The sequence below is a fragment of the Erythrolamprus reginae genome, chromosome 12 (genome assembly GCF_031021105.1).
Source record: "Erythrolamprus reginae isolate rEryReg1 chromosome 12, rEryReg1.hap1, whole genome shotgun sequence".
NCBI classification, from domain to species: Eukaryota; Metazoa; Chordata; class Lepidosauria; order Squamata; family Dipsadidae; genus Erythrolamprus; species Erythrolamprus reginae.
Window position 1 is genome coordinate 29,498,368 of NC_091961.1, and position 12,432 is coordinate 29,510,799.

General features: G+C 40.3%; 1 protein-coding gene across 1 annotated transcript in view; it reads left to right on the forward strand.

Moving 5' to 3' along the window:
- The first annotated feature begins 427 nt into the window (after window positions 1-427).
- Window positions 428-12,432, forward strand: part of CLMP (CXADR like membrane protein) — a 49,220-nt gene continuing 37,215 nt past the window's right edge. Inside the window, exon 1 of the mRNA XM_070765874.1 lies at window positions 428-713. Within this exon, the coding sequence (XP_070621975.1) occupies window positions 686-713 (28 nt within the window). The 5' untranslated portion in view covers window positions 428-685. The remainder of the gene's footprint in view (window positions 714-12,432) is intronic.

Sequence of the window (12,432 nt, forward strand, 5' to 3'; positions counted from 1 at the left end):
CTCTCCCCACCACCACCACCACCACCATCCACTCCCCCCCAAGAAGGTTGGGCTGCGTAAGGGCCAGAAGTCAGGAACAACTCATTGCACGCCCAATCTTCCACCACCACCCTGTCCCCTAATCCTGGTGGTTGGTAGGGAGGGGTCTTACACACGTACAGTACACACTCATAGGTGATACTTGCAGGCTGAGATTTCTCTCTCTCTCTCTCTTTCTCTCTCTCTTTCTCTCCACTCCCCACTCCCCCCGTCTCTCCTCTCCTCTTCTTTCCAGACAAACCAAATTACTCTGGCAGTTCTAGATGTGTCTGTCGGCTGTGCTGCCGCCTCTGACTTTTCCCCCTTCCAGATGTTGACAGGCTCCAAACTGAATCGGCGGCTCGAGAGGAACGGCAGCGGCTCTTCGCCTCTCCGCGTGAAAACTGAAGGGGGGATGAATGGCAGGAGGACAGAAGAACCCGAAAAAAGCACCACGCTGGATATTTTACTGGCGCATGGAGTCAATTACCCAGAGCGCATTCCAGAGGCGCTGCTTTGAATTTTGAGCAGGTCGGCTTGTCGGTTTCCTGAGTGGGAAGAAGTGAGGAGGAAAGAAAGAAAGAAAGAAAGAAAGAAAGAAAGAAAGAAAGAAAGAAAGAAAGAAAGAAAGAGGAAGAAAGGTTTCTTTCACACAGAGAGAGGCGGAATGTCTGTGCTTTTCACCCTCTTCCTAGGTAAGTTGTAGCATTTGATTTTATCCGTACAATATAATTTGGGAAGTTAGCCTAAAGTTAACTCAATGCAACCATAAGACATAAGGCATAAGGGAAGGGCTCTAGGACGGGAAACTGCTGGCATTAAAGTTTACAAGAAACTCATCTGCTTTCAATTGCTTGTTCTTTTACAATCCTCCACATTAATGTGAGCATTAAAAAGTTAAATCCGTTAAATCCGTTAAAAAGTCCCATCCATTCCAGAAAAGCTCTATTCTTCAAAAGGTTTGTGAATAGATTTTGGGTGATGATAGATAGATTAGATAGATAGATAGATAGATAGATAGATAGATAGATAGATAGATAGATAGATAGATAGATAGATAGATACATAGAGATAGATACATAGATAGATGAGAGAGAGAATTTCTCTTGAGATCAGTGAACATAATTTAATTTTTAATGTGGGCTGATGTTTTCGCAGAAAAAAATGACAATAAAGTTATCTTAGATTCAGGGATGGATGGGTGGGTGGGTGGGGGGGTGGATTGACAGACAGACAGACAGATAGTTGCCATAATTTGTCAACCAGATTATTAACTATTTTGTAAAGGCTCTTTCTTGGCCTCTCTCAAAGGCACATATAATATGGAAAGGGTGTTTTGGGGGCTAAAACAAAGGAACATGTTGGACTCATTTGTCTTTTCTCAAACCTGAACAAAGAATTCTTGTTTCAGGACTCCGGGGCCAATTTATTTAACTTTTTGGAGAAGGGTGTTTTGTGCGCGGGAGTTCATTTGTCCTGTTTTAAAGGAGTGCATTGTTTCCAAGTGATACCATTAAAAAAAAAAAGAAGTCTAAATGAGAAACAGATGTGTCAATGTACCAGTTGGAAAGAGGTCCTGGGGAAGGGGGGGGGAGAGGATGATTGAAAGCAGGGGGACGAGAGGCAAAAAAAGAGAAACCAAAGAAGCAAAAAGTCAACCCAAGAGAAAGAGAGGATGGTGCACAGGAGAGATTGAAGATCAAGAGAGTGATGTTTTAGATAGATAGATAGATAGATAGATAGATAGATAGATAGATAGATAGATGATAGATAGATAGATAGATAGATAGATAGATAGATAGATAGGTGATAGATAGATAGATAGATAGATAGATAGGTGATAGATAGATAGATAGATAGATAGATAGATAGATAGATAGATAGATAGATAGATAGGTGATAGATAGATAGATAGATAGATAGATAGATAGATAGATAGATAGATAGATATAGATATAGATATAGATCTTAAAAATAATATATTTTTATTATTTTATTTTATAATATATTATATGTTTTATATTTTATAATATATAATATATTTTATTCTATAATATACACTCAAAGAACCCATCCTAGATCTGAATGAATGAAATACTCTCATTAAATACTTTGTCCTGCACAAAGTTAAATGTGCTGACGACTTGTGAAATTTATTGTCAATCAGTGTTGCTTCCTAAGTGGACAGTTTAATGTCACGGAAGTTTGATTTACTTGGAGTTATATTGTGTTGTGTAAATGTTCCCTTTATTTATTTTTTTGAGCAGTATAGTTTAACGGAGAGGCAAACAAATGTATCCTAGAGAGGGAGCAAAAATGGCTCCTTGAGCTGTAAAATCCATTCAGTGGCTGCTGCATTCACATTGTCCATTTTAGGCACGGTGAGATCATCTAGTCCACCCCGAATCACCCTGAAGTACTGAACTTATTTTCTGGATGATTGTACACGTGGTGAAATTAATGGGGCTTTGAATGAGGTTCTACTTCAGCTAGATGGAGCTACGGTGGTTCCGTAAAGAAGCGAAAAGAGAGAATAGCCAGACAGGAGCAACCGAATGTTGATCGAACTATGCGATAAAACTATGTGAACCCAAAATGAGAAACAGATGCATTGCAGAGAGCAACCTCGTGCCAAATACTGCAAGGCGGGATCATCATTTAACCCAGCTGGCAATAAATAAAACAATTCCTTCTGGGGCTGTTCTGATAAAAAGAAGGACATCCACCAGTTCTCTGTGACTCTGTGATTAATAATAATAATAATAATCATCATCATCATCATCATCACCATCATCATCGAAATATAAAATCCAGCATAGTGATCTCGTTTGCTGTGTTGTATTGTTAATAATAATAATAATAATAATAATAATAATAATAATAATCTGTAAAGAAACAGATGAAACAATCGATCACATACTCAGCTGCTGCAAAAAAACTGACTATAAGCATAGACACGATGCTGTGGTACAGAGGATCCACGGGAACTTGTGCCAGAATTACCATCTACCAGTGGCAAAGAACTGGTGGGATCATAAGCCCGAAGAAGTGGTCGAAAATGAGCAAGCAAAACTACTGTGGGACTTCCGACTTCAGACTGACCGAATTCTGAAGCATAACACACCAGACATTGTGATCGTGGAGAAAAAGAAAGTATGGATCATCGACATCGCAATCCCAGGAGACAGCAGAATTGAGGACAAGCAGCTAGAGAAATTAGTAAAATACGAAGATCTAAAAATCGAGCTGCAAAGACTCTGGCATAAGCCAGTGAAAGTGGTCCCAGTGGTACTTGGCACGCTGGGCACAGTGCCAAAGGATCTCAGCGGACATTTGAAAACCATCGGAATTGACAAAACCTCCATCTGTCAATTGCAAAAGGCCGCTTTACTGGGATCGGCAAACATAATTCGCCGCTACATCACGCAGTCCTAGGTGCTTGGGAAGCGCCCGACTGGTGATGAAATACGAAATCCAGCATGGTGATCTCGTTTGCTGTGTTGTATTGCTGAATAATAATAATAATAATAATAATAATAATAATAATAATAATAATAACAACAACAACAGCAGCAACAACAACAACAACAACAACCATGGATTAAGGCTTCATGGAGTTTGCCAAATCCCAGTCTCTCCATCACAGACACATTAGCATTGACTCAACCAAAGACTCGCCATCTCCCTTAGGAAAGCTAAGGAAAGAGCATGCACAATAAAAGTCCTTGGAGCTTTTTTGATGCGCAAGAAAAAAAAACAATTGCAGAGGGTTTTCATCACGTTGACACTCTAGAAAGGATGCAATAGATGGAAAGCAGGTCATCATCAGAAAAGATAGCAAAAGAGAATTAAGCTGGAAGCGAAAACATACAAAGTATAGTTGCAGGAACTGGGCATGGCTAGTTTACCGAAAAGAAGGACCAGGGGAGACATGATAGCAGCGTTCCAATATCTCAGGGGTTGCCCCAAAGAAGAAGGAGTCAAGCTATTCTCCAAAGCTCTGAAGGTAGAAAAAGAAGCAATAGGTGGAAAATAAACAAGGAGAGAAGCATCTTAGAACTAAGGAGAAATTTCCTAACCGTTAGAACAATTAATCAGTGGAACAGCTTGCCTCCAGAAGTGGTGAATGCTCCAACACTGGAAGTTTTGAAGAAGATGTCGGATAACCATTTGTCTGAAGTGGTGTAGGGTTTCCTGGCTGAGCAAGGGGTTGGACTAGAAGACCCCCAAAGTCCCTTCCAAGTCTGATATTCTTTTAAGCATGCAGGACACTCTAATTCAGTGATGGTGAACCTTTTTGTCTTCAGGTGCCAAAAGAGCGTGCCCACGCACTGTGGCGCATACACAAGTGCCCATACCCATAATCCAATGCCTGGGAAGGGCGAAAACAGCTTCCCCCACCGGCCTGTTTCCCAATTTTGGGTGGGCTCTAATGAAATGCCAAAAACACCCTCCCAGAGCCTCTGTGCAAGCCAAAAGTCAGCTGGCCAGCACACACATGCACATTGGAGCTGAGCTACGGCAGTGGCTCGCGTGCCAGCAGATATGGCTCCGTATCATTGCTCTAATTCATTAGCCTTTCCTAATAATAATAATAATTTATTCGATTTGTATGCGGCGTCTCTCCGAAGACTTGGGGCGGCATACATTCCTAGTACTTGCAATCATTTGGTGGTATCTTCTTTCATCTTTGCAAGTACCAGGTTTGGGGTCTCACCTATAAGGGAAGAATCCCGGAGGCAAGAAGACAATATTGGAACAAATCTAGAGTGAAAACACAAGTAGAAACTTGCTCCTTTATGATGAAACTAAATACAGCGCCGCAAAGAAACCAGCCGTAGTTTTTCTTGCAGAAAAGTTGAGGCAGGTGGATGAAGTGGACAGATTTCGGGAAAGGATCCAAACATCTTTATGAGGCCTCCAAAGCAGAGGTGGTTTCCTCTCATTTTCGAACCAATTCAACCGAACTTGTTGGTGGCATCGCGATGATGTTATGGAACCAGTTGCGGAGAGATTTAGGTAGCCAGAATGTCTCAAAGAAGAGGGTGTTTATCTGGTTTTGTGAATTGATTTATTTCTTTAATCAAATTCACAGGCTGCCGTCCTCCAGTGGGCTCACAGAGCAAAATACATTGTAAAAACCCACAATATTAAAAACAATTGCCCATCATTCATCCACTCCATTGACACACTACTGGCCCCAAGGCTTGCCAGCATGGAATGGAATGGAATGGAATAGAATAGAATAGAATAGAATTCTTTATTGGCCAAGTGTGATTGGACACACAAGGAATTTGTCTTTGGTGCAGATGCTCTCAGTATAGACAAAAGAAAATATACATTTGTCAAAAATCATGAGATACAACACCTAATGATTGTCATAGGGATCAAACAAGCAATGAAGAAACAATCAATATTAATAAAAATCTTAAGGATATAAGCAACAAGTTGCAGTCATAGTGGGAGGAGATGGGTGATAGGAATGATGAGAAAAAACTAGTAGTAATAATAGTGCAGACTTAGTAAATAGTTTGACAGTCTTGAGGGAATTATTTGTTTAGCAGAGTGATGGCGTTCAGGAAAAAATTGTTCTTGTGTCTAGTTGTCTTGGTGTGCAGTGCTCTGTAGCGATGTTTTGAGAGTAGGAGTTGAAATAGTTTATGTCCAGGATGCGAGGGATCAGTAAATATTTTCCCCGCCCTCTTTTTGAGTTGTGCAGTCTACTGGTCCTCAATGGAAGGCAGGTTGGCAGCAATTGTTTTTTTTCTGCAGTTCTGATTCTCCTCTGAAGTCTGAGTCAGTCTTGTTGGGTTGCAGAACCAAACCAGACACTTATAGAGGTGCAGATGACAGACTCAATGATTCCTCTGTAGAACTGGATCAGCAGCTCCTTGGGCAGTTTGAGCTTCCTGAGTTGGCTCAGAAAGAACGTTCTTTGTTGTGCTTTTTTGATGACATCTTTGATGCTAGGTGACCATTTTAGGTCTTGAGATATGATAAAACCTAGAAATTTGAAGGTCTTATATATCACACCATATATACATATATATATTATATCCCAGACATGGCATACTGCAGTATTAACGGTCTGCAGAAAGGTATCACAATCAGATTTCAGCTGGAAAGAAAACGAAGCACAACTTCAGAAAAAGTAAACAGAAAGATTTTGTTCCTTGGCCGTTCCTTTGCGTAGGGATGGACTTGGCTTTCGTTCATCCGAGCCAGATGTAGGAGACACATTCTGCTGCTGTAATATAACCCGCCCTGCCCAGGATGTCTTTTTTTTTAATTTCTGAAAGAATGTTAACGGCTTTAGAAAAGTTTCGTGCAGAACAAAATTCTACGTTGGAGAGCAAGGAAGCAGAGCACTGAAATGTTCTTTGTCCTGCCACCAGAAAAAAAAAATATTGGCAGTAGAGTTGAAATGTATAGTCAAATATTCCTTCTTTCCTCTCCACCCCTTTCTGGCCCAAAAGCTTTGCAAACTGATATCTTTTCAGCCTTGGAGGCAAATCCCTTTGTGGCTGGTTTAAATCTAGAGGGTGGGGAACTGGATGGTGGGGCTTGGAGGAGAATGTTAATTAAACTGAAAAGCCCAGGGACTGTCATCCTGGATGATTTCTAGTGCCCCTCCAATTATTTCCTCTTGCTATTCCAGAGACAATAAAGGAAAGAGGTTCCGAACTTCTCCAATATGAGGCTGTAGTTGTTGGGGCATTTTTCTCCCTGGAGCAAAACGTAAAGGGAGATAATCAGAAGTAAGCCTTGTCATTGAATGTATCTCCAAGCAAGGTCAATCAAGGGAGAGTAAACGAGAAGGATATAATGATCAGAGTGCTGGGCTGGATTCTGTTGCCGTGAAGCCATCCCTCTTAGTAAAACCTTGAGCTGCAATTCCTCAGTTTTGCAATATGGAGTAGAGCGGGGCGTGGGGAAAATATGCCAACAGAACAGATGATACTAGGATGCGCAAAAATGAATAAAATGGCGATGGAGTTGCAGAATAAACAGGAAAATGAATGTTATAGCGTATGGGGAAAATTATACAAATGGATTGAGGGGGGAAAACAGAAATAAAAAAAACCAGACAAAATAAAAGAGGACAATGTAGAAAAAGGCAGTGTAAAAATAACTTTATTTCAAAATGCACAAGTTTCCGTAAATTGTTTGTATGGTGTATTATAGGATGGGTCTGCTTTTTGTATGTGTTTGTTTATGCTTTAAATTCAATATTTTTTTAAAAGCATAGAATAGAATAGAATAGAATAGAATAGAATAGAATGGAATGGAATGGAATGAGAATTGAATTAATTAATTAATTAATTAATTAATTAATTAATTAATTAATGAATGAATTAATTAATTAATTAATTAATTAATTAATTAATTAATGAATTAATGAATTAATGAATTAATGAATGAATTAATTAATTAATTAATTAATTAATTAATGAATTAATTAATTAATGAATTAATGAATGAATTAATTAATGAATGAATTAATTAATGAATGAATTAATGAATGAATTAATGAATTAATTAATGAATTAATGAATGACATCTAGCAGGTTGCGGGCTGTTTACGATGTGTCTGCAGATAGCTGGTAAGGCCTATAAGGGCATGAAATGTTCTGCCACATGTTGGGCAGATGTGCACGGGCACCCTTGTCGGAGCATTTGCAGCTCTGGCTTTGTGGAGTGCTCGCTTCTCTTCTGCTATGAATGTTCCTCTGACTTCAGATGTCTGGCAGCCTTGGAGGATCAACATGCACCATGTTGGTCGATCTTGTGACAGGGAATTATACATACAGTACTAGTAGAATATCGAATAGAGTAGAGTAGAGTAGGGTAGGGTAGGGTAGGGTAGAGTAGGAGAGGAGAGGAGAGGAGAGGAGAGGAGAGGAGAGGAGAGGAGAGGAGAGGAGAGGAGAGGAGAGGAGAGGAGAGGAGAGGAGAGGAGAGGAGAGGAGAGAATATGGAATATGGAATATGGAAAATGGAACATGGAACATGAAATATAGAAAATGAATAGAATAGAATATGGAATGGAAGGGAATGGAAGGGGATGGAATTCTTTATTGGCGAGGTGTGATTGGACACACAAGGAATTTGTCTGCGGTGAATAAGCTCTCATTGTACATAAAAGCTATAAGTGATAAATCATAATCATAGTAATCATAAAAATACATTGTAAATATATATGATAAATTTATAAGTTTATTTATAAGTTTATAAATTTTGCAATTCGGATTATAGGAAACTGCAGCATCACCCAGTTCTTTCATCATGGGTTCATGATTTCAATATCTTACATTAATTAAAACTTCCATAACACAGGAAGATAATTAATACGCAGAAACGAAGAACCGTTTATACTTGGGAACAGGCCAAAGGCAGCGTCCTTTCCTGGGATGAGCCAAATCCTTATACATCAAACTCTAGAGAAAATGAGCATAATGAGGTTTTAAAGATGAAAGCCTTTCTCAGATGTCCTTTCTTGCGCAACTGATGCTTCCCAAAAGTTGCACGTAGCAATTTTTGGGGTGATCTGTTGTCATTCTAAACCACATAACTCTTTCGGCAAAACCAACTTGGCGAATGGATCACAGCTTTTCCTTACACAATTTCTCGCATCTTCTCGAGTGGACGGAGGCGGGTGAGACTAGCTTGGCTCTTAAAACCCTGGAGTGCTTTATCAGAGCTTTTCAAAACAAGCGAAACTCTGCCAGAATTGGGACAGAGTTGAATGGGAGAAATAAAGTTGAATAAAAAAAAGGCCAGAAGTTAGTTTTGATATCTCTTCAGAGAAAAGAAGGACTAGGGGTGACATGATAGAAGTACAGTGTTCCCTAGATTTTCGTGGGGGATTATTATTATTATTTATTGGATTTGTATGCCGCCCCTATCCGTAGACTCGGGGCGGCTAACAACAATGATAAAAACAGCATGCAACAATCCAATACTAAAACAACTAAAAACCCTTATTATAAAACCAAACATACACACAAACATACCATGCATAAATTGTAATGGCCTAGGGGGAAGGAATATCTCAACTCCCCCATGCCTGGTGGTATAAGTGAGTCTTGAGTAGTTTACGGGATGCGTTCCGAGACCACCCGCGAAAGTCAAATTTCCGCGAAGTAGAGATACAGAAGTAAATACACCATTTTTGGCTATGGATAGTATCACAAGCCATCCCTTAACACTTTAAACCCCCAAATTACCATTTCCCATTCCCTTAACAACCATTTACTCATCATTATTACTGGTACTCACCATTGAATAAGACACTTAGTGATCCTGATATTTATAAACATAATTATTTATTAACAATAATTATTCTTTTTGTGATAACAACGCTGATTGGCCGAGATTTCAGCCAATCAGCAATGGCAGACTAAAGTTTGGCCATGACGTATGATGTCATCAGGCGGGAAAAACCGTGGTATAGGGAAAAAAACCCGCAAAGTATTTTTTAGTTAATATTTTTTGAAAAACCATGGTATAGGCTATTCGCGAAGTTCGAACCCGTGAAAATCGAGGGAACACTGTATTACAATATCCAAGGGGTTGCCACCTAGAAGACAGGGCCAAACAATTGTCCAAAGCACCAGATCACATGGCTGGCAAGCCACTCCTACCTAGTCACATGACCATTAAGCCACACCCACAAAATAAGCCACACCCACAGTGTGGCAGTAAAAATTTTGGTTGCCCATTACTGGTTCCAGGTGTTGATCTCTCTGTTTCTGAAGTCGTATTTTCAGCAATCTAGTTTGGAATGGTTTGTTAAGTTTGAACCTATTACATGCTCGTGTGTTGTTGTGGTGGTTGAAGGTGAAGTAGTCACTAAGAGGAAGGATATATGGTATTTGATTTTATGAACTACTGTTAGATCAGATCGGAACTGACGTAGTTGTAAATTGTCTCATCACAATATTTCGAGTCTGGTGGAGTAAGGTGTTTTGTTACAAGAGGAGGAGTGAAGGAATCTCTCTGGACTCTCTTGATTGTACAGTGGTACTTCTACTTGCAAACTTAATTAGAAGACCTCCAAGATCCCTTTCATCTCTATTCTGATTGGCTTGGGAACCCTTTCTCCTTGTTTCTCTAAAGCTAGATCCACAACCTATTTTCGAGCATCCTGTTTAGATATTATCATCGACATACCCCTTTTATTTATTTATTTATTTATTTATTTATTTATTTATTTATTAGATTTGTATGCCGCCCCTTTCCGTAGGCTCGGGGCGGCTCACAACATAATAAAACAATTCATAACAAATCTAATAATTTACAATTTAAAATTTAAAGTAGTTAAGAAAACCCCATTTTTAAGCAGACATACCTACAAACATACCATACATAAATTACATAGGCCCGGGGGAGATATCTCAATTCCCCCATGCCTGACGACAAAGGTGGGTTTTGAGGAGTTTACGAAAGGCAAGGAGGGTAAGGGCAGTTCTAATCTCTGGGGGGAGCTGGTTCCAGAGAGTCGGGGTCACCACAGAGAAGGCTCTTCCCCTGGGGCCCGCCAACCGACATTGTTTAGTTGACGGGACCCGGAGAAGGCCGACTCTGTGGGACCTAATCGGTAGCCCCATCAACTTGCTGATAAGTAGACGACCAGAGAGAGCATGAAAACAGCCCTCGTAGAAACAAGGGGCCAAATCTATATCTCAAGTGTTTTAATTGCCAAATCAAACTTCACATTTTGAAATCAGGCGATGAAGAAGACGAGAGAAAGTTTGGAGATTCCCAGAAGGAAGAACTGCTGGGGGTGAAAAGCAAGAAAGAGGTGTATTTGAATGGACACGTATTAGCATGTATTTAACTGCCTTTCCTGGGAAGCGATTTCATCATCAGGTTGTCCAGCACAGCTGTGGAAGCTCGGGATGACAAAGAGAGAAGATGGGGAAATCTTTCTCACCACATGCTTTCCAGCATTTTAAATCTGACTCTGCCTCCCACAGTGGTTCTCAACCTTCCTAATGCCACGAGCCTTTAATACAGTTCCTAATTTATTTATTTATTTACTTACTTACTTACTTACTTACTTACTTACTTACTTACTTACTTACTTACTTACTTACTTACTTACTTATTGGATTTGTATGCCGCCCCTCTCCGTAGACTCGGGGCGGCTAACAACAGTAATAAAAACATCATATAAATCCAATACTAAAACAACTAAAAAACCAAACATCCATACAAACAAACATACCATGCATGAATTGTAAAGGCCTAGGGGGAAAGGGTATCTCAGTTCCCTCATGCCTGATGGCAGAGGTGGGTTTTAAGGAGCTTACGAAAGGTGGGGGCAATTCTAATCTCCGGGGGGAGTTGGTTCCAGAGGCCCGGGGCCGCCACAGAGAAGGCTTTTCCCCTGGGCCCCGCCAAACAACATTGTTTTGTTGATGGGACCCAGAGAAGGCCCACTCTGTGGGACCTAACCGGTCGCTGGGGTTCATGCAGAAGAAGGCGGTCTCGTAGATACCCTGGTCCAGTGCCATGAAGGGCTTTATAGGTAATGACCAACAATTTGAATTGTGCCCGGAAACTGATCGGCAACCAATGCAGACTGCGGAGTGTTGGTGTTACATGGGCATTTTTGGGAAAGCCCATGATAGCTCTTGCAGCTGCATTCTAATGTTGTGGTGACCCCCAACCATAAAATACAGTGGTACCTCTACTTGAGAACTTAATTCGTTCCGTGACCAGGAACTTAAGTAGAAAGGTTTGTAAGTAGAAGCATTTTTTTCCCATAGGAATCAATGTAAAAGCAAATAATGCATGCAAACCCATTAGGAAAGAAATAAAAGCTCGGAATTTGGTGGGAGGAGGAGGAGGAAGAAGAGGAGGAGGACAGTCGCTGCCGAAGGAAGAAGGGGAGGAGAGGGGAATCCAAAAAATCCAAAACTTTAAGGCTTTTTTTAAAAAAAGAGGGACTCTAAGGCGGCGAGGAGGAGTACGTGCCTCCCATACACTGAGCCAGAGAGAGAAACCCAGGTCGAATGGCAGGAAACTGGCCAGGCCTTCGTGCCGCTCTCAAATTTCCTGGGAAATTTTTCCGGGCTCGGGTTCTTAAGTAGAAAATGTTTCTTAAGAAGAACAAAATCATGAACAACCAGTTCTTATCTAGAAAGGTTCTTAAGTAGAGACGTTCTTAGGTAGGGGTACCACTGTATATAGAAAGGGAATCCAATTCCAAATTCAACTTTTAATCAGCTATTTAGATTTTATTTACATATAAAGGAAAACAACCTTACTGTATAAGGTCTGTATAATTGCAGCCCAGTCTACCTATGGAAATTTATCAAGGATAGATGCAACCTAGAAGTAAAGAAATTATGTCTTCACTGTGACAACAATCAACCAGTGGAATGGCTTGTCTCCAGAAGTTGTAGG